At 33.3% G+C, this 24,371-nt stretch overlaps 1 protein-coding gene across 5 annotated transcripts in view; it reads right to left on the bottom strand.

The window, feature by feature from the left end:
* Nucleotides 1–24,371, bottom strand: part of LOC145296782 (uncharacterized) — an 823,821-nt gene that overhangs the window by 579,148 nt on the left and 220,302 nt on the right. For all 5 annotated transcript variants that reach the window (XM_080142846.1, XM_080142847.1, XM_080142845.1 and 2 more), the window contains exon 2: nucleotides 20,514–20,585. In XM_080142846.1, coding sequence (XP_079998972.1) covers nucleotides 20,514–20,585 — 72 coding nt within the window. The remainder of the gene's footprint in view (nucleotides 1–20,513; nucleotides 20,586–24,371) is intronic.

Raw genomic sequence — 24,371 nt, 5'->3', positions numbered from 1 at the left:
TACAAACCTTTTAAACAAAAATAAAAGGTGCATGATAAACCTCAAAATGCGATCTACGGTATAAAAAACGTTACGCTGAAAACGTACATACAAATAAAGCTAATTTTCACCACATTACGGATCACCATAAGCGTAATAATTTAGTTTAATTAATTTCATTTTTTTGTAATAAAACATAAAATTCGAATATTTTTTAATGTAAGAATTTTTATTTTTCTCTAAAAATTTCATATTCAATTTGGTATAAGTGTTTTTTATTAAATAATGCCATAAAATTATTGATGACATTTGTTAACCGATGTTTTTCCTTAGACTTTGAAATTATGCATTTGTTAAATGTTGTTCAAAGGTCAATTTGCATGACTGGATTTATTCTTAAATTTTTATTAGTCATTAAAAATAAGCTAAAACAATTCCACATTAATGATTAAATAGAATTCAAACTTGATAAAAGTTATAAACTTACTTTCTATTTGTTCTACTATCATGTTCACTCATACTACTTTAAAGTAATCGTCAGTAGAATTAATAGAATTTATTAAATTATTTTCTTAGTAACCCGGTATCTTAATTATTTGCAATTTGTTTTTATTTTCAATCTTATATAAAAAGAATTCCTACGCTGATATTTACACGTTCATGCGTATAATGTAAGTATCATAAAATTACATTTAAAATCTCCCCGGAAACTGTTATCATTAAAATCTCATGAAATATATTTTTCAATTATATTATTATTATTATTATTATTATTATTATAGAAAATATTGAATAAATAATGCTTAATTCAATGATTATATCGTTAGTTCGACAAATTATTTTTTTCGAGTTATATTGATTTCATTAACACGGATTTTAGGGGCCATTTTGTTATGTTCTTAGAATATTTAATATTTTTTAATTGTTAGCATGTACGATGCTTTATTTTTTATAAAACAAAACAAAAAAAAAAGACAGAAGTAAATCCATGCGTTCTTTCGTATTACTTAAAAATATAACTTTAGTAAAGGCATCTTTGTTTACAAGAAATAATACATTACTACTAAGATTTGAAAAAAATATTAAATGCATTATATTTTGTGATCATTACTTTATAAATACTGAAAAATTCATTAGAATTGGTGGGTTTATTGAATTTTGGTGATTTTTTTCTAAGTGAAGGGAGGGGCCAAAATGTTTTTACATTTTGGAGATCGACCATTCATTTTACACGTACCAACTGTTTACATTACACTTCGACTTCTGCATGTTAGTGCAGTGGGGAAAGCAGAGGACCGGGAGAAAATTCAAAGCTTTAACAGTTAGGCGGCAGACACAATTAGATTAGAAGGCTTCGCGGCATCTAGGTCTCTCTATAATGAAGGGAGGATTTGGGGCTTGTGGGGTTACTACGTCGAGGGGGGCACAAGTTTTATGAGTTCTTAAGAGCACATTACATTAAAATACTTGTAAAACAGACACAGCGGTGCAACAATGCGGTGATGGGACGTGATTGGAGTTTAGTTGATAGCGTGGGACCAATTTTTAAGACCCTGTTTAAGAGTGAGAGATTAATGGTTGATGCACAAGCCTACATGTGGCAACAATGCTACATGTATGGGCGAATTGTAGCTTTATCGAGATATATGATGCTTTCAGTTTGAATAGTTTTCTAGCGCAGCAAAAGGAGCCGAGCTTCTTTGCGGCAATCATGGCAGTGTATTCAATATATTTATTCCAATTCATATTTCCTGCGGATGTTAATTCGAGGAGTTTGTAATGAAGAGCTGTCAGGTAGCATATTATTAATCATTGCAATGTAGTGTATGGGACGATTCCAATATTTTTCCCGATTCCAATACAATTACTGATTCCGTACTTAATTTCCGATTCCGATACAATTACCAATTCTTCATAAATCTCTAAATATTCAACTACAAAGTTGTTATCTCCCACCCGATTACCATAAAAACACATGTGCAAATAGTTTCCTAAACGAAAAAAAAAATACACTTGCGGGAAGCATCTATCGATCTTAGTTTCACTAATAGTTGAAAACCAATAAATAGTTATTATTTTATAATTATTACCGGAAAAGGAAGATTTCAAATAATAAAAAAGACAATTAAAAGAATCGTTTTGGTATCGGAAAATATGCACAGATTTTTCCGATTCTGATACCGATTCGCCTAAATGTTCCGACTTTTCCGACTCCAGATTCCGATTAATCGCCCCAACACTATTGGAATGTGTGATTGAGAAGTTTGGAGTTTTTTGTAATTGTTAAAGAAAAGACGCTTAGTCTTAACAGCATTAAATGCCACCATCCATTTGCGTCCCTATTCAACTCCAGACTACGAAAATCTAATAAGATGACAATATGACCTTACTAGTTTAAGACGAAGGAGCACAGGTTTCATACTTTAATTTTGGACAAATCTGATAACAGATAAAAAAGGGATTAAAAGAAACAAAAAATGAAACAAATGAAAAAAAAAAAAACGGAACAGAAGAAAAAAAGGAATAAGAAAAAGAAAACGTAAAAAAAAAGAGAAAAAAAATAACGGTAAAGAAAATGACTACAAAAAGAAAAGATTTCTGTGAAAACAAGCCACGCACTAAGAATACTACGATTGCGTTACAATAATAAAACAAAACCGAACCTTATCACTATCCCTCATCCACCTATGTGACAACTTAACGGAATGCATTTGCAAACAGGTGCGTTCACATTAAGCAAATTAATAAAAGAAAATTGCAGCTTCCCGATATATTGACACAGTCGGTCTAATTACCTGTCATATGAGGATTTAGCCGTGGGAACGGACACAGACTTTGCTTTTTTCAGGACCGTTCGTCTTTCGTTTCGTTTTTGTCATACCTAGCAGTTACGTTAGATGGACAGTTGTGGCCATTATATAAACAATACTGCATTTACACTACTGTTTTATAAACAGTTTTAATGTTGCTTTTTCGAACATTCGCACCTTGAACTGTGAAAGAAAGAGATATCGTATGTGTATGTATAATTCTTAAGATTACAACTCACGTCACATGACCCAAATTTGCACAGGGCTTCAAGCTGTAAAAAAAAATAATCGTCAGATGATGCTACTGAAGAAATATATATATATATATATATATATATATATATATATATAGTTTTGCTTATTTTTACTCCAAACAAGGTATATTGCCACCTGAACTTAAGGGTCTGCTTGTTGTGTGATCATGTCTAACAAGGTACTGTGGCAAGTCGAGCAGCAAGATGTCTGTTCTCAGTACAGTTAAATTTTTACAAGTTTGTACAGCCAAGGTTGACGGCCGCAGGTAGAGAATTTCAAAATTCAGCAGTGCGGGGGAAGAAATCATCACAGCGGAAAACTTGTCGGCATCTACAAACCTATACATTGAAGGGGTGTGATTTTGCTGCTTCCCGGATTAGTTGAAAGAATGTACGACAAGGGGCACAAGTGCGCTTAGTTCATCAGAACACATTCCATTTAAGTACTTGTAAAACAGGAACAGGGTTGAACATTCTGACGATGGGACAGATGTTGGTGCTTAGCTGATAGTGCGGGGTCTATTAGAGTTGAGAGTCTTTTTGGTTCCTATCTAAGGATAAGAAGCTAGTGGTATACAATACTTATGCGCTGTTGTCTGTTAGAAGGATAACACCTGGTGTAATATTACGATATGTGAAGTATGTTATACTTTTATAATTGTATCTGCTCGCCTCGCCCATAGATGTTTTGTTTTCGAACATTGATTTATTTATAAAATAGTGTTTACGTAAAACCCTTTATAAAATAGTCTTATCGACTTTGGAGCTCTCTCTCTCTCTCTCTCATATATATATATATATATATATATATATATATATATATATATACAGTTCAGAATAAAATTATCTAACAATCAACTGGTATGTTAACCTGTGATTATAAGTCTTACAAAATATTATTGGCAGTAATATTCTATAAGTACTATCCCATCTAAATAAAAATTGCTCGATATACAAGATAGAGCAAATAAATCAAATTTTAGTCATTCAATAAATTTATCTATCAAAGACATTCACGGATGTGAATTTTTATATCCTTTTCATTAACTTCCCTTACTCTACGATATTTAAATACTTAAACAACTTTTAATTGTATTTTCCATGTCTCACTTACTTTAGCAAATAAGGTCTTAACCATAATAATTATTTGTTAATATTTTCTCCTCTGAAGAGATGGTAGACATCGAAATCCTATAGGGTAAGGAGTTAGAATATTTAAAATGTATTCTTCGTCTTACATCGAATAATAAAAATCTTTTGATTTGAAATTTAACCATTTCACGTCATAAATTTTAAAATTTATTGAATGACTAAAATTTGATTACATATAATTCGATATTTCATCCTAACTAATATATTCCTATTTATTGTTCTTGCAGCGTATTATTTACAGTAAAAATGGAATTCACTTCCGATTTAAAAAAAAATATATGTATTCTAACTACGGCGTATTATTAGACTAGGAATATGTTTCATTTATGATACAAACCGTCCCACCAGCCTTATATGTATGAAATTAATAAAATTAAATATCTACACTGCTCTACCGGTGTCAAACTTGCAATAGACACACGCGTGTTTTTTTAATACATATTAGCAGGACCTGTGGAAATTCCACAGAGGACTCATTCGTATGTAATATATTGATGTTGACATTCTGTAGATGTTCACTGTAAATGGAGACGCTCTGGTATTATTGTAGCTTTTTTGTTAAAACGGCAAAAGTGTTTATCTAAGTTATCACGAACGCCCGGTAAAGCCCGGCCGTAAAGTACGTTTAAATATGATATTTTAATTCTTGCAGATTTTGTATATATTATTATAGAGTTAATGTCCTATCGATTTTTATATATTATAAAGTTGTGATTTCAAAAATAAACAAATATATCCATATGGCTTGGGTATATATTTCAGCTATAATCAAAATCGAGACCAAAACTTATGAAAAATTCTTGATAAGATTATTTATTTAAAAAAAATAGATGATTTAAGTGCCATCAGCTATAGTCGAAACCGAAACGAAAACTTATGAAGAATTCTTGGTAAAATTATTTATGATAAGAAATAGAAGGACATAACAATTAAACGACCCGGATGTAAGCGTGACACACAAAAGAACACACACGCTATCGTATTAATATATAGATTAACCAAGTTACCTTTTTTAAATTTATTCTATACTAGCAGGGGTACCCGGCGTTGCTCGGGTGTTTGGAGGTGTATGCTGTGCAAAAAAAAGCAAAAAAACAAAAAAAAAATGGTTAATTTTTTAAAAACTTTGACCCCTATTATGACCCCTTAAAATTTATTGTTTCGGGCTCAAATCACTTTATTAAGTTAGATCCATGTTCAAGAAACCTAAATCTAAAAGTTCAAGTGTCTAGACCCAAAATTGTCGGAGGAGTTTGGTAGAGTTCTTAGAGGTCAAATCGTTGAAATTTGACCCCTTAACAGCCAAATTTCTGGCTGACACCCGTCACATCGATTTTCCCAAATCTCAGTACCCGGTATTTCAAATTTCGAGTCTATAGACTAAAAATTGACAGAGTTATTGCGTAGGGAAATGTACACAGACAGACACACAGACAGACAGACACGTTCACTTTTATAGATATATAGATAATACAACGGATTTTTTTAGTAACAACTATTTACAATGTTGTTTCGTTGCGATGATATGCGCGACTTATTAATGTTAAGGAATGGATTCAAAATACTGTAATTTTCTTTGGGGAGATGAATTACCTGTGTTTTGTTTTTATTGCATATACTATGTACCGGTGCAATATTAAATAACTCAAACGTGTTGATTTGTCAGAAAGCATGAAAAAAACAAAAACAACTTAACCTTAGAATTCTTACAGTTTTCCATAATATAATTGGTAAAACTCACTGCCTGTCTATATGTCTATTTCCACTATCTCTGAAACTAAAATTCAGGGCGGTGCTAGGAGCTCAAATGATTGGATTTCTTATAAACCGTTCTTTTATGAGTCTTTAGCCGGTTAAAATAGTTTTAAGGTGTCAAAAATGGGCAAAAATGTTACAATCGTTAAAAATTTTGTACATTCATCTTAGTTTATTTTTAATTTTTACTCAGTTCATATGCGCGTCACATTGGTACAGTGGTAACGTCACCAGCTTTGAATGATTTCGGTTTCGATTTTGGCTGATTGCACCCAAATATTTTTATTACTTTTGAAATCACGACTGTAATAATATATGCGAAATCTGGACAAATTAAAATATCATATATAAGCGCATTTTATAACCGGGTAAAGCCGGGCGCACCCCCGTTTGTCATAAATAATTCTAGGGAGATGAAGTTTGTGAATTTTAAAACGACGCCGACTGACGTCCTAGCTGTGTCAAGTTCGAATCCAATCTGTTCCATAGCAGCACTTGCACTTAGTTAACTTTCACGTTCTCCCTTTTGTAGATGCGTACAAGAAAAGTGGGGAGAACTAATGCTCCTAATAGACATAATATTGTCAAAGTGTTGTATTATACTTATTTTTTTTAATGTTTTCGAACACGAATAAACACATTCCTGCCCAAATTGTTTTGCTATCAAAAATATTTTGTAAAAACAATATTATATTTGAGATAAATTTATTTTTCAGAGATTACTTGACTGTATAGGATAGTATGGTGACGGTGTGGAGAGGCATATCGATAAGCGCCCACGGTTATCATGTACCTGCTGTAGTAAAGCAGTGACGCGTGACCCCGGAATAATTGTATTATATTATTCTTATAAAAAATACGATTATACAAATTTGGGTGCTGTTAGAAAGTTTAGCAGAATTCTTTTGGTTTTTGAACGCGCGTGATTTTATCGTTGGTTAGAGAGAAAAGCTTTAAAAAAGAGGACTTCTGCTTAGGTGTCCTGGGAAAAAGAAAGAACACGAAATAATCTGACTCGAGTGTGGTTGCTTTCAACTCAAAGACTTTACGTGAATGAAATATGAGTCAATTAATTCAAAATTTATTCTATAAAATTTACTGTTCTTTAAAATCGTGATATAAACTTATTTCAAAACTAGCCATAAAACATTAGTCGCTGTAAAAAAAATAAATGATTGTTCATTTATTTATAAAAAGATTAGCAGGACTCGTTAACCGGCGTTGCCCGGTGGAACCATGACAGATCCAGAACAGAATCCTTAAAGGACCCCCCTCAAAAAAAAATTAAACTACGGTTTTTGTTGATGGCCATTGCATTCCCTTGAAAATAGCGGACGCTAGCGTTCGTGGCGCAAATGAAATAATTTGGTTTCCACTGTTGGCCATCGTTTTCGAGCGGTTGCTAGTTGAAGCTTCTGTCTGTGATTGTCAGCACTTAGGTACTGGCGATTAGTGTTGGTTTTAAGGTGATAACCTGCACGTACTGGCTGATTCTAAAGAAAGCACTTATAACCTCTTTAGATTGAGCGAAAACAGAGGTGTATAACTGCCTTCTACCGATGACAGTATCTTTCAAGTCGGCCATTGTTTTTCTTCTCGTTATACTGCAAGCAGTTTTTTTCTAAATGTAGCTCTAGCACATCTAAATAATAAAATACTCCACAAGTAAAAGTGGTAAGAAAACAAATATTTCCATGGTCAATAAAATGTACGTCGAAACCCACCTGCAAAATATTTTCGTGATTTGACATAAAAAAAATAAAATAATTTAAGGCCGTTTTGAGGTGGGGGTTAGTACCGTGTCGGTATTTTGTGCATAATTGCATTCCCAAACCAATGCTGTGTTTACACTTTATAATTGTTCCATTAGAGCAAGGAAGGAACAATACGTGTTTGATTATATTTTATGTTAGTTCCGTGTGCGCAAGGAAAAAGTAAGCAATGCATTTTAAAACGCCACTAATTTTTTTTATTTTTTGTTTTTATTTTTTATTCAATTTTCACCCTAAACAAAGCACAGTACCACTTTGAAGTAGGGAGCTACTATCGGGGACATAATTTGTGGGGAGATTATGAAGGGAGATGAGTAGAAAGATGTTTGTTCACATTACACTTGAACTTCTGCATATCAGTACAGTTGGGAACGCATTATCTCAGAAGGGAGTTCCAAAGACTTGCAGTTCTGGGGAAGAAACCATTGGAGTAAAAGGCTTTCTTACACCTATGGATCTCTACTGTAAAGGGGTGGGACTTAGTTGCTTGTCGGATTTGTCGGGGGTAGTCACGCCGAGGAGGTACAAGCGCTTACAGTTCGTCAGAGCAGCCACCATTAAAGTAGAACAGTATTTGTAGAACAGATAGAGGGATGCGACATTTCGTCGATGGGACAGAGGCTGAAGCCTAGATGACAGTTCAGGATCTATCAGGTTGGCGACTCTTTTTTTAACCCTGTCCAGGAGTGAGAGACAAGCAGCAGATGCACCAGCCCAAATGTGACAACAGTACTCCATACATGGGAGAATGGTGGCCTTATAGAGGTACAGAATACTTTCAGGCGTAAGTAGTTTTCTGGCATGGTAGAAAAGAAGGTGGGCTCTCTCTACTGTTCCAGAAAATTACTTACGCCTGAAAGTATCCAGTACCTCTAATTCTGAAACCTTTTGTTAGAGCTCACCGTAGCAAAATTTTAAGAGTTGTTCCAGTATTTAATGTTATTAATTTGGAGCGATTATCAAGACTTCAAAGAGGCTGTATATGTTTTTTTTAGCAGAATTGCATTATGTGTAAAATTTGATTTAAATTTATATGATTGTGTGATTATCGGGTGTTAAAAAAACGTTATGTATATACAGTGATGATCATATTTATTGGCACGGTAAAATAAAAGTTAAATTTTGTCTAATAAATTCTAAAAAAGGGATTAAATTAAAGAAAATAACAAAGTATATTATGTATTTTTAACTGGCCTTTCCGATGCAGCAATCGGATTTTAGAAAAAATAAATAACAAAGGAACAACAAACATAATTGCAAAAAACCCTTGTTCAAAATTATTGGCACGATTTATTTAATAATCAATTGTATAGCCTTTGGCCTTGATTACCTTCCTCAGTCGCTTTTCATAGTTTACAACCAAGTTGTTGCACTCTTCAGTAGTAATTTTAGCCCACTCTTCCTGACAATAATCCTCCAATTGAATAAGATTCTTAGGCTTCCTTTGCATTACCCTCAATTTTAATGTTCTCCATAAATTTTCAATTGGATTAAGGTCTGGGCTTTGTGATGGCCACTCCAAAACATTAATATGATTGTCCTCAAGCCATTTCTTAGTCAGTTTAGCCGAATGCTTTGGGTCATTATCTTGCATGAACCACCAACGACGACCAAGTGAGAGCTCTTTAGCAGAGTCTTTCAGGTTTTCATCCAATATTTTAACATAATCTTCCTTTTTTATGCTACCTGTGACCTTAACAAGTCGCCCTGGTCCAGAGGCAGCAAAGGATCCCCAAAACATCAAACTGCCTCCACCGTGCTTCACTGTGGGTATGGTGTTCTTAGGCAGGAAAGCTTCGCCAGATTTTCTGTAAATATAAGACACTTTATTATGGCCAAATAACTCTATTTTCGTTTCGTCAGTCCATAGAACACGTTTCCAGAATGCAACATCTTTATCAATATGACGTTTTGCAAAGGCTAGCCTTGCTTTCAGGTGCATAGGCTTCAATAAGGGCGTCTTTCTCGGACGACATGCTTTTAAACCAGCTCTCTTCCAAACTCTACCGACTGTATGTCGAGATAAATTCACTCCAGAGGTGCTCTGTTCATCAACAATCTCCCCAACAGAGATTCTTGGGTTTTGTTTTACTTGTCGAACAATTTTCCGTTCATCTCTTGGGGAAAGAATCCTTTTTCTCCCTCTACCCTCTAAACTCATAACGTGGCCTTGCGATTTGAACTTGTTTATTATGGCTCTAACAGTGGATTTGGGAAGGTTTAGCTTCTTTGAAATCTTATCATAGCCCTCCCCATTGGTATGGCATGCTACAACAAGCTTCCTGACGTCTTCGCCGTGTTCCTTAGTTTTAACCATGGCGATTGAAAATTATAATTTAGTCACTTATAGTTTAAATAAATCGCTATCTAAAAATTATCTGAAAAAAATTATTCACTGAATTAGCGTTAAACAAGCATAATATGGCTATAAAAAAGTTCAGAAAGCACGTAAACCGGAAATTGATTGATATTATACTGATACTAAAAGAAAAACAAAGCCGTGCCAATAATTTTGAACAAGGGTTTTTTGCAATTATGTTTGTTGTTCCTTTGTTATTTATTTTTTCTAAAATCCGATTGCTGCATCGGAAAGGCCAGTTAAAAATACATAATATACTTTGTTATTTTCTTTAATTTAATCCCTTTTTTTAGAATTTATTAGACAAAATTTAACTTTTATTTTACCGTGCCAATAAATATGATCATCACTGTATATATTTTTTTACTTATGCATGTACGTTAACATGCTGAATTGTTCAAAATAAGTTGCCGGTATTTATAAAACATTAAGATAGTTTTAAGGTTACCAGTAGTTTAATTTCTGTTTTTGAGCGATTATTATGTTTGTATTTGTTTTTAGCACTATCGCGTCTTGTAGAGGAGTGTGTGTGTGTTTTTTACCACATCTGTTATTGATTTGTTAGCTGAAAGTATGCAATAGTTGCAAAACACTATCCTCTCACCACGTTTGTAATGAGGTTCTAAATAATCACATGATTATTTGAGTGCTTTTCAGTAAAACCATAACTCCAAAAAGAATTCCATGAAAAGTAGGAATATATAAATCCAAAAAAAAAAAAAAAAGTAAACATTCATCAAAACGCAGCATATAGGCTTTGTGCAAACATCGTCCTCCGCTTGTTGGGGATCAGAATGAGGAAAGAAAGTAATATATCCCAATAAATTAGTTTATGGGTACTTCTGCAGTTTAAATCCCGTTTTTTTTTTCGTGAATTTCGTTTGGCAACGCCCGGCGAATGACGAAAACCGCTGGATTGTACCGAGTGAACAAAAAAGACGCGAAGAAGAAAAAAGAAGGAAAGAGTATTATTTTATGACCTCACCCAACGTAGTTTAAACAACCTAACCTCCCCATGTTAAGAACGGCTTTCGGAATAAACACCCCAAACCTTGGAAGCCGTTCTAAAGATTGAGAGGTTAGGTCTGTTTATTCTGAAAGCCGTTCTTATGAGGATGTTGAGGGTATTTATACTACGTTGGGTTAGGGCGTAAAAATAACTTTTTAAAGGACGTTAGTGGTTAAACGATTGTAGGTTACGCCGTATTTTTTTCCTACAAGGTGGTCACCACTTATCAAGGCCTTGAAGAAAATCGGGGATAAGAATTATTGCGTGTACAGTACGTTAATGTATAAAATTACTAAAATAACTTTCTATAAGCAAACAAAACAAAAAATATATTTGTTCACTAATTCAAAGAAGCAAACATTTTCTAACAAAAAAAAAACAAACAAACAGAAAAAAACAGTTGCCAATAAAAAATAAATAAAAACGGTAAAATTTACTGATTTATTACGGTAGGTTGTTTGTTTTGATGAACACAAAAAAGAAAAAAATGTAGAAGATACATTTGCTACTAGATACTATACACATGCTTACGCATGTTTTACTCTTATCAGAGAAGTTAAACAGTTATTAGTTACGTAAAATTGATGGAACATTATTTCGTTGTTGTTATATGTTGGAAATTAATTGTCTATTAACTGAATTTGATGCCGCACGAATCGATATTTATACTAGCAGCGCCATAGTTTAACGTTTTGAAGTGTTCGTTTAGAATGATTTATTCCGAAATAAGAGAATTAGCGGACAAGCAATCAGAGGCTATTCCGACAGTGACCTTATTTTTTTTATTATACTACGGGGAAGTTCATAGTATATCTGTGTATGTATGAGCTAGTTACGGGCGGTGTAAGCGTAGAATCTGTGGAACGTGTAGACTTTCTACCGGTTTCGCCAGGTGGCGGTGATAGGGCTAAATGTTTAGAGAGAAAATAGGAACTCCTTCCATTACCGATGGTGTGATTGTAATAGTGTTGCTTCTAGGATGTAATGTAGTATTTTATTATCACGATTGGATGTGTCTGCAAAGGTGTTTGAAAGCTTAATAAGGTAGTAGCTATTAGCCTGGATGTATTGAATTTTTACGTGGCATCTGTTGTTACAAACCCACGATAATTTGGTCCAGAGGGGAATTTCTGCAGTCATTTTATTATATATGGAGATATTATCGATATATAAAAAGCTTATTTGAGGAATTAAAAAAAACCTAAACGCAATTGCAATATTCTGACATTTTGTCGTATACTTTTGTCGTTGTATACTCCCTGATTGTTTACAGTTTATGCACGATGATTTTGGCATTTATAGATACTTGATATCCCTCAGTTCCTGTGTTAATTATTGGTAGTCTTTGGGTAGAATTCTTGGCTACGGAATCAAGATTGGCTCTGTGAATAGGTTCAGATATTCCTACTGGTAGTAATTTTTACTGCCTTCCTTGAGGCACTAGTGTCTGTGTATAAAAATAATTTTTAATATTTATTATATATATATATATATATATATATATATATATATATATATATATATATATATACACACACACATACCCGTCTAGCTGAATCCACTGTGAAAAATTTCCCCCACTCTATATCTGTGCCTAAATCAAAACGCGGATTCCATGAACAAAGCTTCTTTCTTAGAACTGCACGCCTGTGGAACTGTTCCGTCTGCCTGCTTCCCTCCGGACTACAACTCGGATGTCTTCAAGTCCAATGTTAACAAATTCCTAATGAGCCGCCCCCTTAAGTAAACACTTCATCAAATTTCCACACTAACGTAATGTACTTGCAATAACCCTTATCCCTGAGTGGCTTCCGGGCCTTGATAAGTGGTGATCACTGTGTAAAAAATTTTTTTTTTAAATATGTGTGTGTGTGTATGTGTGTGATTGTCTAATCGAATTTTCAACGTATTTTATTACATTATATGAATCAATGGCCTAATGTTTTTATTATTGATAGTGATTACACATTACACTGTTTTGGCAATCCTGTGTATTATTACAACACATACGAAAGAAATTATTGTTTGGATGGAGATAGAAATAGCGAACGACTATCAGTTCTAATTAGAATAATAAAAAAAGAGGTGAACTATTCTTTGCCAATGATACCTGATGCCTTAGAGAATTTGAATTGGTTTTATTACAACGCAATAAAAGATCCGTGAGAAATACTATTTCTCTTGTCAGTTCGTGTCTTTTTTATTGTCGCTTTAGTTTTGATAGGCAGTACAATGGCATCCGCACCACAACACGACCAACATTATCTGCCCCACTGATGTATAAAATCAGTCACAAAAGTTTTAATCTACAACAAGAATTAAAATCTAACTTGTTTAAAACTTGATAATTTTTAAATTGCTTCTCCATAATTTTTCATGAATGTCCAGTGATGTTATTTTAACCTTTGTATCTTTTTAGTTTGGCTTGGAATTAAAGTAGGAGTAATAATAGTGATAGTAGTAGTACTTGTAATTATTGTACTAATGTAGTATAATCACGGTGACACACCGGTTCTCGATAGATCAACGTTGAGCCTGTAGTATAATGTAGTATAATCACGGTGACACACCAGTTTTCGATAGATCAACGTTGAGCCTGTAGTATAATGTAGTATAATCACGGTGACACACCAGTTCTCGATAGATCAACGTTGAGCCTGTAGTATAATGTAGTATAATCACGGTGACACACCGGTTCTCGATAGATCAACGTTGAGCCTGTAGTATAATGTAGTATAATCACGGTGACACACCAGTTTTCGATAGATCAACGTTGAGCCTGTAGTATAATGTAGTATAATCACGGTGACACACCAGTTCTCGATAGATCAACGTTGAGCCTGTAGTATAATGTAGTATAATCACGGTGACACACCAGTTCTCGATAGATCAACGTTGAGCCTGTAGTATAATGTAGTATAATCACGGTGACACACCGGTTCTCGATAGATCAACGTCGAGCCTGTAGTATAATGTAGTATAATCACGGTGAAACACCGGTTCTCGATAGCTCAACGTTGAGCCTGTAGTATAATGTAGTATAATCACGGTGAAACACCGGTTCTCGATAGCTCAACGTTGAGCCTAGTCAGTTCTAAACTGGGGGACCAGTTAGGAATTTCAGGTGCTGCATGTGCTCTTCACTTATTTCAGCATTGTTTCCAGTCGTCATGAACTTCTTGCCACTTGATTCAAGCATAAGTGTGAATGGAAATTTCACAACCCTTGCCTTTCACGCGCAGCTATCGTTGCAGGGGGTACCCATTGTCTTTTTCAACGGACTAATGGGGCATGGTCTCTGGCTTTGATGGAGGTCATTTTGGACGACGATAACGTCTTTGGATATGCCCAAGCATCACACTAACATTTGAGGTAAAGTGAGTATAAAAATTATGTTTCAGCTATCAAAAAACAAAAAACAAAAACAAAAAAAAACAATGATATACGATAGTAAGGCTTTAATTACCCGTGACCATCAAGAAGAGCGGGGATAAAGCAACAATATCTGTGAGAGTGTTGACTCTTTATGCTCGTGATAGCCGTTCAGTAGTTAACTTGACTATAAAAAGTCACATGAACGAACCGATTTAATCATTATTGGATTGCAAAATCATATAACCTCTGCTTTTCACCGGAAATTATCAACAACCGAAAGAAGAAAATTGCGAATGGGTATATATATATATATATATATATATATATATGATCGTGCATTTAAAAATAGAAAATAAATGAAGAGAATAGAATTGTAACCAGTTAAAAAATACTGAATAAAATATAAACAGTACTTTATAAAATAAAAATTGAGAAAAATTAAATGATGACAAAGTTATACGAATATAAGAGTTATTTTCAGTCATTTATGCAAGCAGGTTTTTGGTAAAGAAAGTTGACATAGTAGTCAGAAATCTAAGTTTGAATACTATGGGTATGAGTCCTTTCGGTGTCCTAAAAAGGTAATTAGGCAGGCGTCCTGGCGTCCAGTTTAAATAATATATGCATGTGTGTGCCAATAAATCATTTAAAAAGGTATATATCTCCTTTAATGTCATCCAAATCGCTTTAACTAACAAGCGCAATAAATTTATTACCGGTTTAAGGCATATAAACTGGTATGTAGGTCCCGATGATGAAAGGAAATAATCGATGTTATCTCTTTCGTAAGTGGGGACATAAAGTTGTGTAAAACTGTTCTGTAAGGGAATAAATTGTCTCTGTCCTAGAACGGATATTCTTGTTTTCACAAAAACATATCGTCTGTATATTTTAATTTTCCATTGATATTTTCTACCACTTACAGATCTAGAAGCAGGAATACTAATTGGGTCTTTATGGATTACCAAACAACATCTAAAGGACTTTAGTTTAACAAAGCATTCGATAGATTTTAAGCTTAACAAAAGGGCAGTTTTGTTTATCTGACACGTTCATACATTTCATTGAAAGTCTCAAACCAAAACTCATTCTGTTAAGCTTCATCTGCTTCTGCATGATAAAGCATTTCTTTAATGTCGTCTTTATCGGAATAATTTTGCGGCTTCTAGACAATCCCAGATAAAACCAGCAATGACTACAGGAAAGCAATCTCGGAGACTAAGTCTAGCTATTTCTAAAGTATTCTCAACTATCTCAACTCCAAAGATTGGCTTTCGTGATTTTTAGAGAATCTACAATAGTGTTATTAATACTTCTTCCATTATTTAATGGTTTCCACACTATTTTTGTTGCATAGGGGACATTCATATTTGAGATCATATTAACAGTAACGTTAGTGACAATACTGAGGGAAACATTTATAACCGGTTGAGATAAGAGAGAGAAGTAAATGGCAGTTATACAGTTATGGAATGTTTCTTAACATATATTAGCGGCTGAGAGAGGGTGATCAGTTCTTTTAACATAGGAGGGGGGATGCATTTCTTGTAAGAGTTGCATAAAGTTCATGATAACGATGAGGGAGACAAAGTTCATATTAAGGATGTTTCACACATTACCTTTTGCTGTTGAATGATGACACGACACATTTTTACCAAAACATGATGATAACTTCTTTATTATGGAATCGACCGGTCGGATGATGATTACGAAGCCAGGAATTCAAGGTCGTTCTACATGGTTAAATGTTCTCCTTTCGCTTCTAAAGGGACCCTCCTCTGATCATGTCAGCTCTGTCCGACTGACTGCTGGCTGTTCGATCCGGACTCGACTGCCTCTGACCTTCGACTCCCTCCCTCTGCTAAACCTGGCTTCTATTATTGAGAATCTCCCTTTCTGCTATGACGTCATATGTATGGGTCTACACGTGATCGACTCATGCGGCTTAAACATACGTGACTCGGCACATGTTCCCAAAACATGCTTCTGCAGACAAGAATTCTCACTGACATATTTTTCAATATATTTTAAAATTGTATTGTTCATTATTTTTTTAGCTGGCCTTTTTTAATTTAATTTCCATAAAAGAATGAACAATTAATTCTTTGTACAAACAAACATATCTTATGTGAAATTTAACAGTATCCAAATTCCAACATTCTATTTTTTTAATCTTTGGTTACAAAGTTCGAATTTCGGTCTATCCTGATCTTATTTTTCACTTATCTAATGTTTTTCTTATTTACAAGAAAAGGGGACACTTTTTCATTGTAACATTTTATTTTCTAATGATAAAGTTGATCTTTTTTTGTATATCAATTCTTTTCTTGATGATTTTAGTGCTGTGGTTTCTAATTTTCTTTAGTTCTGTAATTATCACTCGAAATATGGTTACAAGGTTTTACCCTAATCTTGACTAATCGAAGAGTTTCAGTAATGATTCAATTTCTGTTGTCATTCTCAAACGTTGTGCCCATTAACATACTCCTATTCTCTGGAAGCTATTCAATTTCTGTGTGTCTCAATGCCGTTTTCCTTGCTGTGAGAAGGAATCCTATGTTGTCTTTGTCTTTAAAGATGCTGGTTATTTTAGTATGATTCTGTTATTAACAAAGATTGATTAACGATAAGATTCGTTCTTTTCCTGTAACATCTGAACCTCTTTAGTGCTTTCAGTATAGATTTCATGTTATTTTGTAAAACTGTTAATCTTTTAACTGTTGAAACTGAACGGATGCTGGTTATGGGTAATTCAGGACAGGGTGGGACTATTGTATTTAACATTTCAAAAGCGTTCGGCAGAGTGTGGTATTCTGGTTTCTACACAAACTGCAGGGTAATTGTGTTGCTAGAAAAATCATTGATATTATACGGTCATTTCTTTCTGATCGAAGATTATGAGTAACTCTAAACGGTGTCTTTAGTCTCTTTTCGCATCACTGCCGATGTTAAACCAGTGTCTATTCTACGCCCAACACTTTTCTTCTTGACATTAGTGATATTTCAGAGAATATTATTGAGAAAATGAACATCTCTGTAGCTGATCATATATATATATATATATATATATATATATATATATATAATTTCAGCATCTAATTTTTCTATAATTTGACGTTTTTCGAGTAAAATCAGTGTCACTTGTTTTCTTTTAGAGTTGCAAGCCATTGTGATGGGTTGTTTTACAATGTTTTAAATATAGCAATCTGAAAAAAAACATTTACTGTTAGTGTAAATTAATTATCAATAGGTAATCTACATTAATTACATAGTCCCGATATTAACATTCCTGTGCAATACCTGACTAAACCATGTAAACAGTTTTACTGCAACACCGCATCAAATATGCTAATATAATTTCAATGACGAGGCAGTTCAAGTTTAGAGAAAGTCCAGGTTTAGAAGTACAAATGAGAGGAAGTCCAAATTAAAGGAGTTTTACTGTATATATATCATGCTATTTGATATCTTCTTGTCTTGATTTTCTCGAAAATATTATATGCATGCTTGATTATAAAAACCGATAATCAAAGCATAATTAACTGAGTTAATTAATATTGACTTGGATTTTATTGGTATATGAACATTACCAGAATTTTGATATATAAAATTGTTGGTTAAATAATGATAAGAACAACAACAATATATATATATATATATATATATATATATATATATATATATTACACACAGCACAATCCTGTTGACACATCGGTTCTCGCTAGATCACCGGTTAAGCAACGTTGAGCCTCACCAGTATCAGATGGGTGACAATTTGGGAAGTCTAGGCGCTGTGTGTATCGCGCCGAGTCGTAGAAATTTCCATGTTAGTATCTGGGGGCGCATTAATTTACTGTGAAAGATGCACCCCAAGTCTTCATTAAGACATGCATCTAGAAGGAAAATCTAATGTAAAAACCTGCGGTCTACTGTATATTTGTCCTGTAGCAATCATCTGCTCCGACAAAGGTTGACAGCAATAGCAAAAAGTGTGGTTGGTTCTACACTATGAACAAATCATCTGTGTGGATTTCTGAGCAACTTTGTTGTTGTGGCGGAAGCTCATACGTCGAAATCAACGGGAGAGTTCATCATTATATATAAATATATATATATTATATTATATATAATATAAAGCTGTGTGTGTGTGTGTGGTCACGAATAGGCTCCTACATGGCTGATTATTTTTTAGAAAACTGATTGCATATGATAGAAGATGTATCGAGACACAGGAATACACATGTTTGATCTGGCAGAACGGTGGTTCATTAAAATTGTGAGGTTTGCGTTCGCGCCAGGTCCACAAAGTATAGAAATAAAAAATTAAGAAAAAAACGTTTACAAGTGTTTTTGATATAGATGTACATAAGAATATTTTGATAAGTATGTTTTAACTTAAATAGGGATGCTATAATAAAATTGTGGGGTTTGCGTTCGCGCCTGGCCTCCATATAATTGAAATAGGCACAAACTTTAATAAAGACTTTTCATATATATCTGCGGAAGTATACTTTGATAATTCTGTTTCAGTTTGAAGAAATATGGTATAATAAAATTATGGGGTGTTCGTTCGCACCTGACTTCCATAAAATGGAAATATGTCACAAAGTTTAACAAGGTTTTTTTTTAATATAGATCCACAAAATATTGTGATAAGTGTTTCAGTGTGAACAGGTATAGTATAATAAAATATGGGGTTTATCTATTTTATTTTTATTTTCATCATATTTTGCTTTGGTTTTGATACACGCAAATTCAACCTAAATTTACAACCCTTCCTTTTCATAACCTATCATACTTTCATAACTCAGAGTCCATTTTCTGTAGGCTGTTTTTGAACCCAGTCAACGACGGGTACTTTTGCTAGCATATATATATATATATATATATATATATATATATATATAGTCTTTGAAGTTTTTTACCTTTAAAACTATACAAAAAATATTTTTTATCATTCGTTAGAAAACCATATATATATATATATATATATATATATATATATATATATATGGCGTTGCTTCTCGCCTATTTCACTCGGTCAGTTGAAATATGCAGATAATCTATAAAATAATCCTGTTCAGTTGTGGTACGAAATTGCTTGTTTCTTTTAATCATGTTAAGATTCAGCTTGTGCTTTTCAATACTAGGCATGCCCATTTTCTTCCCGAGATTCTTAGGAATTGCACGTCTTTTGAAGAGAAATCAATTTCTTGGCCTATCTTTTTCATCAAATCTTTTTTGGAGTTTGTACATTTTTATTTTATTAATTAACTGTAATTTGCAATTAACTTACCAATCTCATACAGATCAATTTCATAGAAAGATTTTGCCTATCACCCCCCCACACACACAACGCTTTGTTGTTTTAGCTTTGCTCTTATTTTATGCGATGTCTATCAGTATCGCGATAATCACTCTATTGATGGAACAGTAAACTTATTATAACTTATTATAACTCTCTCTATTCGAATAGCCAAATATAAAGAAAAGAAAATATCGCCACAATGGTAATATTATTTAACGTCTAGCTGGAGAAGTATAGACAGAGGGAAAGAAGGCAGAGCAAGTAGGCAGAAAGAAAGAGGGAAGGAAAGGAATAACGAACAGAAAAACTAAAAGTTGAGAATAATTTCGTTTATTGTTAAAGGCTTAATTGGCTTAATTGAAAACTTAACTTTCTCTGATTAAAATATGTTTAACTAAAAGCGAAATCTAGCATCTGTTCTGATACTAAACTTCAGTTTTTGCGTTTTCGCTCACTGGAAGAGATCCTTTTAGACTAAAGCAATTATTTTTATTCCAATCTAGATTTTTTTGTGAATTCCCCTCGCATTTTAAACCAACCATATGTCTAATTCTGTCATCGTGAGAAGCAAGTAGTTAGTACAACCAGGCTCAACGGCTGATCCAAACGGATCACATTTTGTTCAAGTATACGATCATTTTTTGAGGGTGGGGGAGGAATAAATTTGGAGAAAATCAAAGTGCAAAAAAGTATTTGCAAAAGCCAGAAGAGACAAATATATGAAAAAATAAGATACTTACGACTGTGAATTTGGTTGATTAGCAATAAAATACATCCTATGTGTAAAAATGGCGAACCGTGTGGAAACATTCCTAAAGAAAGGGAGAAAAAAGACAATAAATAAATGACAATATGAACAAAAAAGCATGAAAAAAAAATGAAAATCGAAACATTAAAAATAATGCAGTAATAATTCATGCATTCACGGCTATGGATCTAGTGTTGTCTGGGGTAATGGCTTCAATCATCTATTATGTAAATCTCACCTGTCTGTTTAAATGTATGTATGTATGTCTCCCGAAACTTTCGACAGAGGCGACAGATTTTCACGAGATCAGTATCATTTTGAAGCTTAGCCCTTCGAACAACAAATATCCAAAAATTGACTAAAAACATTAATTTCTTTCACCCTAAACTGGGCACTTTTATACAAGAAGGGTTCTACTTTTTCGCCGATATCTTACAAAATCATCCCCTCTTTTTGATGAATTAGCCTTAATTTAAACCTACGTCACTTCCGGTTTCGCGATAGCAACAGCAGAGACGGCATGTTTTTTGTAAATTATTTTCACGCCCTTTTCCTCCTTCACGGTACGGGTTCCAACCTGCCTGCCTACCTACTGCCACTTTTTTTTTGCTCCACATACACCTTCAAACACCCGGACAAAGCCGGGCACCCAGGCTAGTATTATTTGATTTACTAAACAGAGTTTAAATCTTACCGAAACGATTACACACATCATTGGTATCATTATATATATATATATATATATATATATATATATATATATATATATATATGCGTTTCATAATATCTGGCATCGGTAGTGCAATACACAAAATTGCACGGGATTCAACATACTAACTCCACTAATAGGCGCTATCAGCACCTCCCGCATAAAGAACTCATGAGATTTACTGAACAAGATAAAAACATTGATATACATAACAAAACCATACATATCTTATATATAACATCATTATACACTAATGTTCTTATTAAAAAAATGTTTAAATTTAAAAAAAAAAAAGCAAACATTAAATTTCCTCCCGACACTTTTATAAAAAAATTATTGACTTATTTTTAATTCAATAACAATTTCTACTCGCAAAAGTAATCTTTTTAGTGGAGTATCAGCCTTCCTTGTCTTAGAATTCCTAAAATATCGTCCTTTCAAATTTAGATTATCTAGAAGAGATGTTGCGAGTTTGTCTCTGCTTTATCGTTATTTTCATGGAAAGTGTTCGACTGAGCTTCAATCTATGGTCCCTCCTCGCCAAACTTTCACAAGAAACACTAGACTAGCTGAAAACATTATCAATAATTTTCTCGACTCTTTATCTGTGCCTAAACCTAAACATAGATTCCATGATCAAAGCTTCTTTCTTAGAATTGCACGCCTGTGGAATTGTCTTCCGTTTTCCTGCTTTCCAGCTGTCTATAATATGGTTGTCTTCAAGTCCAACGTGAACAAGTTTCTGATGAGCCGTTCCACTTAAGTTAACAAATTTACCGAACTTCCATTACTATTGATTACTATATTGTCCTTTTGACTACTCTACACTCTTTAACCCTTATCCTTGAGTGGCCGATCGGCCTTAATAAGTGGTGACGCCTATGTAAAAAAAAATCTCCAAACACAAACACAATATTTTAGATACATTGACGGCATTTTAATTTTGCTTCCTGCAAACACGCACATAAAAAATATTAAAAACAAATTAGACTTACTCGAACCCCCATAAAGTTCAACTATGAAACAGAAAACAATCACTCATTACGTTTTCTGGACATACTTGTTATAAAATTCAATAATAAACTATCCTTCAAAGTATACCGCAAAACTACACAAAACTACAAAAATGATTCATTTATACTCACGCCATAATAACAAACTAAAAACAAGTATGATAATTGATTTCTTCGTGTATTCAGAATTTGCAGTCCAGAATATCTGAACGAAGAATTCAAATACCTCATATACTTTGACAACCTTTCAATATCATACATATATTAAATACTAAGAAAAAAGCCAAAGAAATATTTTCCAAGATGAATAAGCAAAAATCATATACGCCAGACATTTCTTTCATAAACAAACATTTTCTTTCACCTACACACCCCAATAATACAATAATTTGAAACACACATCACAAACTAGAAATTCCAATTATACAAAACACATCACAAACTATAAAAAAAACAAAAGACAACAAAACATTTCAATAAAACAAAACAAAACAATTTCCAATGCAGGTATATACACTGTTCCTTGCCAATATTCCCATTATACATACGTTGGTGAAACCCAACGTAGATTAGAGAAAAGCCTCAATGTACATAAGAGATATAAGAAATAGCAATTCGCTGAATGCATTATTCTCTCATAAACTAAGATGAATGTACAAAATCTATAACGATTTTTTCAATTGCGATCTATTTTTGACCCATGTAAAAACTATTTTAACCGGCTAAAGACCGATAAGAGAACGGTCTATTAAACATTCTATCATTTGAGGCTCACTACCTTTACTCTGCGACTTTTAGTTTTGAAAATATGGAGACAGACATATATATATATATATATATATATATATATATACATGCAGAGAGAGAGAGAGAGTTGGGAAAATGACTATAAAGATTATCATTAATAGTGGAAATTATCAAGATAAGCAAGATAACATATTAGGTAGAGCAATTAAGAAAGTAGGAAACAAACCAGAAAATATAAAAATGCAAAATTATTAATTCTTAAGCCATAGATTATCAAAAATAGAGAACTTTCACCAGAAGATGAAAGTAAAAGCGTAAAAAGAAAGTGGCAATGGTTAATATAAATTTGAAAATATATTTGTAAAATGTATAAGAATGTTTGCTGAATTATAAAAAACATTTTCAACAAATTAAATTCAATCACCCTAACAATAAGCCAGTCAATCATTCGCTCCGTAATACTAAAAAAATAATCTAGAATCTAAGCGTGTATATATATATATATATATATATATTTGCTTTTAAAATATAATTATCCACTGACACATGTTTCGTCGTCTACGACTCATCAAAGTGGCTGAATAAGAAATGAAGAAGATTGCGCGGTATTTTATTATTTAATAGAACGACTTAACATGTATCTTTTATATTTGACTCGAAAACGACCATGCTTATGTTCGTCGGGAAGCAGCCCATCATTGTGTTCCACAAACGGATACTTCTAAAAACAACAACAACAAAAAATTTTGCTCACGTAAGTTTTTTGGTAGAGAGAGAGAGGGGGGAATTGTTGACAGTGCTGCTAAACTAATTTTACCCGCTCTGCGATAGGTATTGTTCTAATACAGCTAGATGCACAAGTAGGTGATTGGTGAGCTGTATAAATAAAAACCAAATAATGGATGGTCCTTTAGTATTAACATACACATTAAATTCCTCAAACATGACTAATTCATAAGTGTATGAAATATATTTATTGCCATTTATATGGGTTTCCCGGTATGATTTTTAAATTGTACTAAAAACTTTTCACGTTTACGTAACATGTAATACTCGTCACAGATCTAGTTCATAATGCTGTGACATTTTTGGACCCTTAAAAAGATCCAAATATTTACAAGTCTTGCGAGGAACGAATTTGAACAAAGCTAAAACGGACACGCTTAGATTATCGAGATAAAAAGGGTTTGGATTCTTAAAACGACTGAACTTTGATGCTTTTTTAGAATCTAAAAACTTTGGTGTTATTTCACTACAATTTAAAATCATTAGAATCCAAAATATATATAACAGATTTAAAATTTCTACGGTATTATACAGTATAAAGTCCGCGCTAGCATTGATATTTACGGAAAACGCCGAAAGGTGCCGAAGGATAGTT

Source organism: Euprymna scolopes, chromosome 17, assembly GCF_053919585.1.
Source record: "Euprymna scolopes isolate OS-2025 chromosome 17, ASM5391958v1, whole genome shotgun sequence".
Lineage (NCBI taxonomy): Eukaryota > Metazoa > Mollusca > Cephalopoda > Sepiida > Sepiolidae > Euprymna > Euprymna scolopes.
The sequence above is the reverse complement of the archived record's forward strand: the minus strand, read 5'-3'. Positions and strand labels throughout refer to the sequence as shown.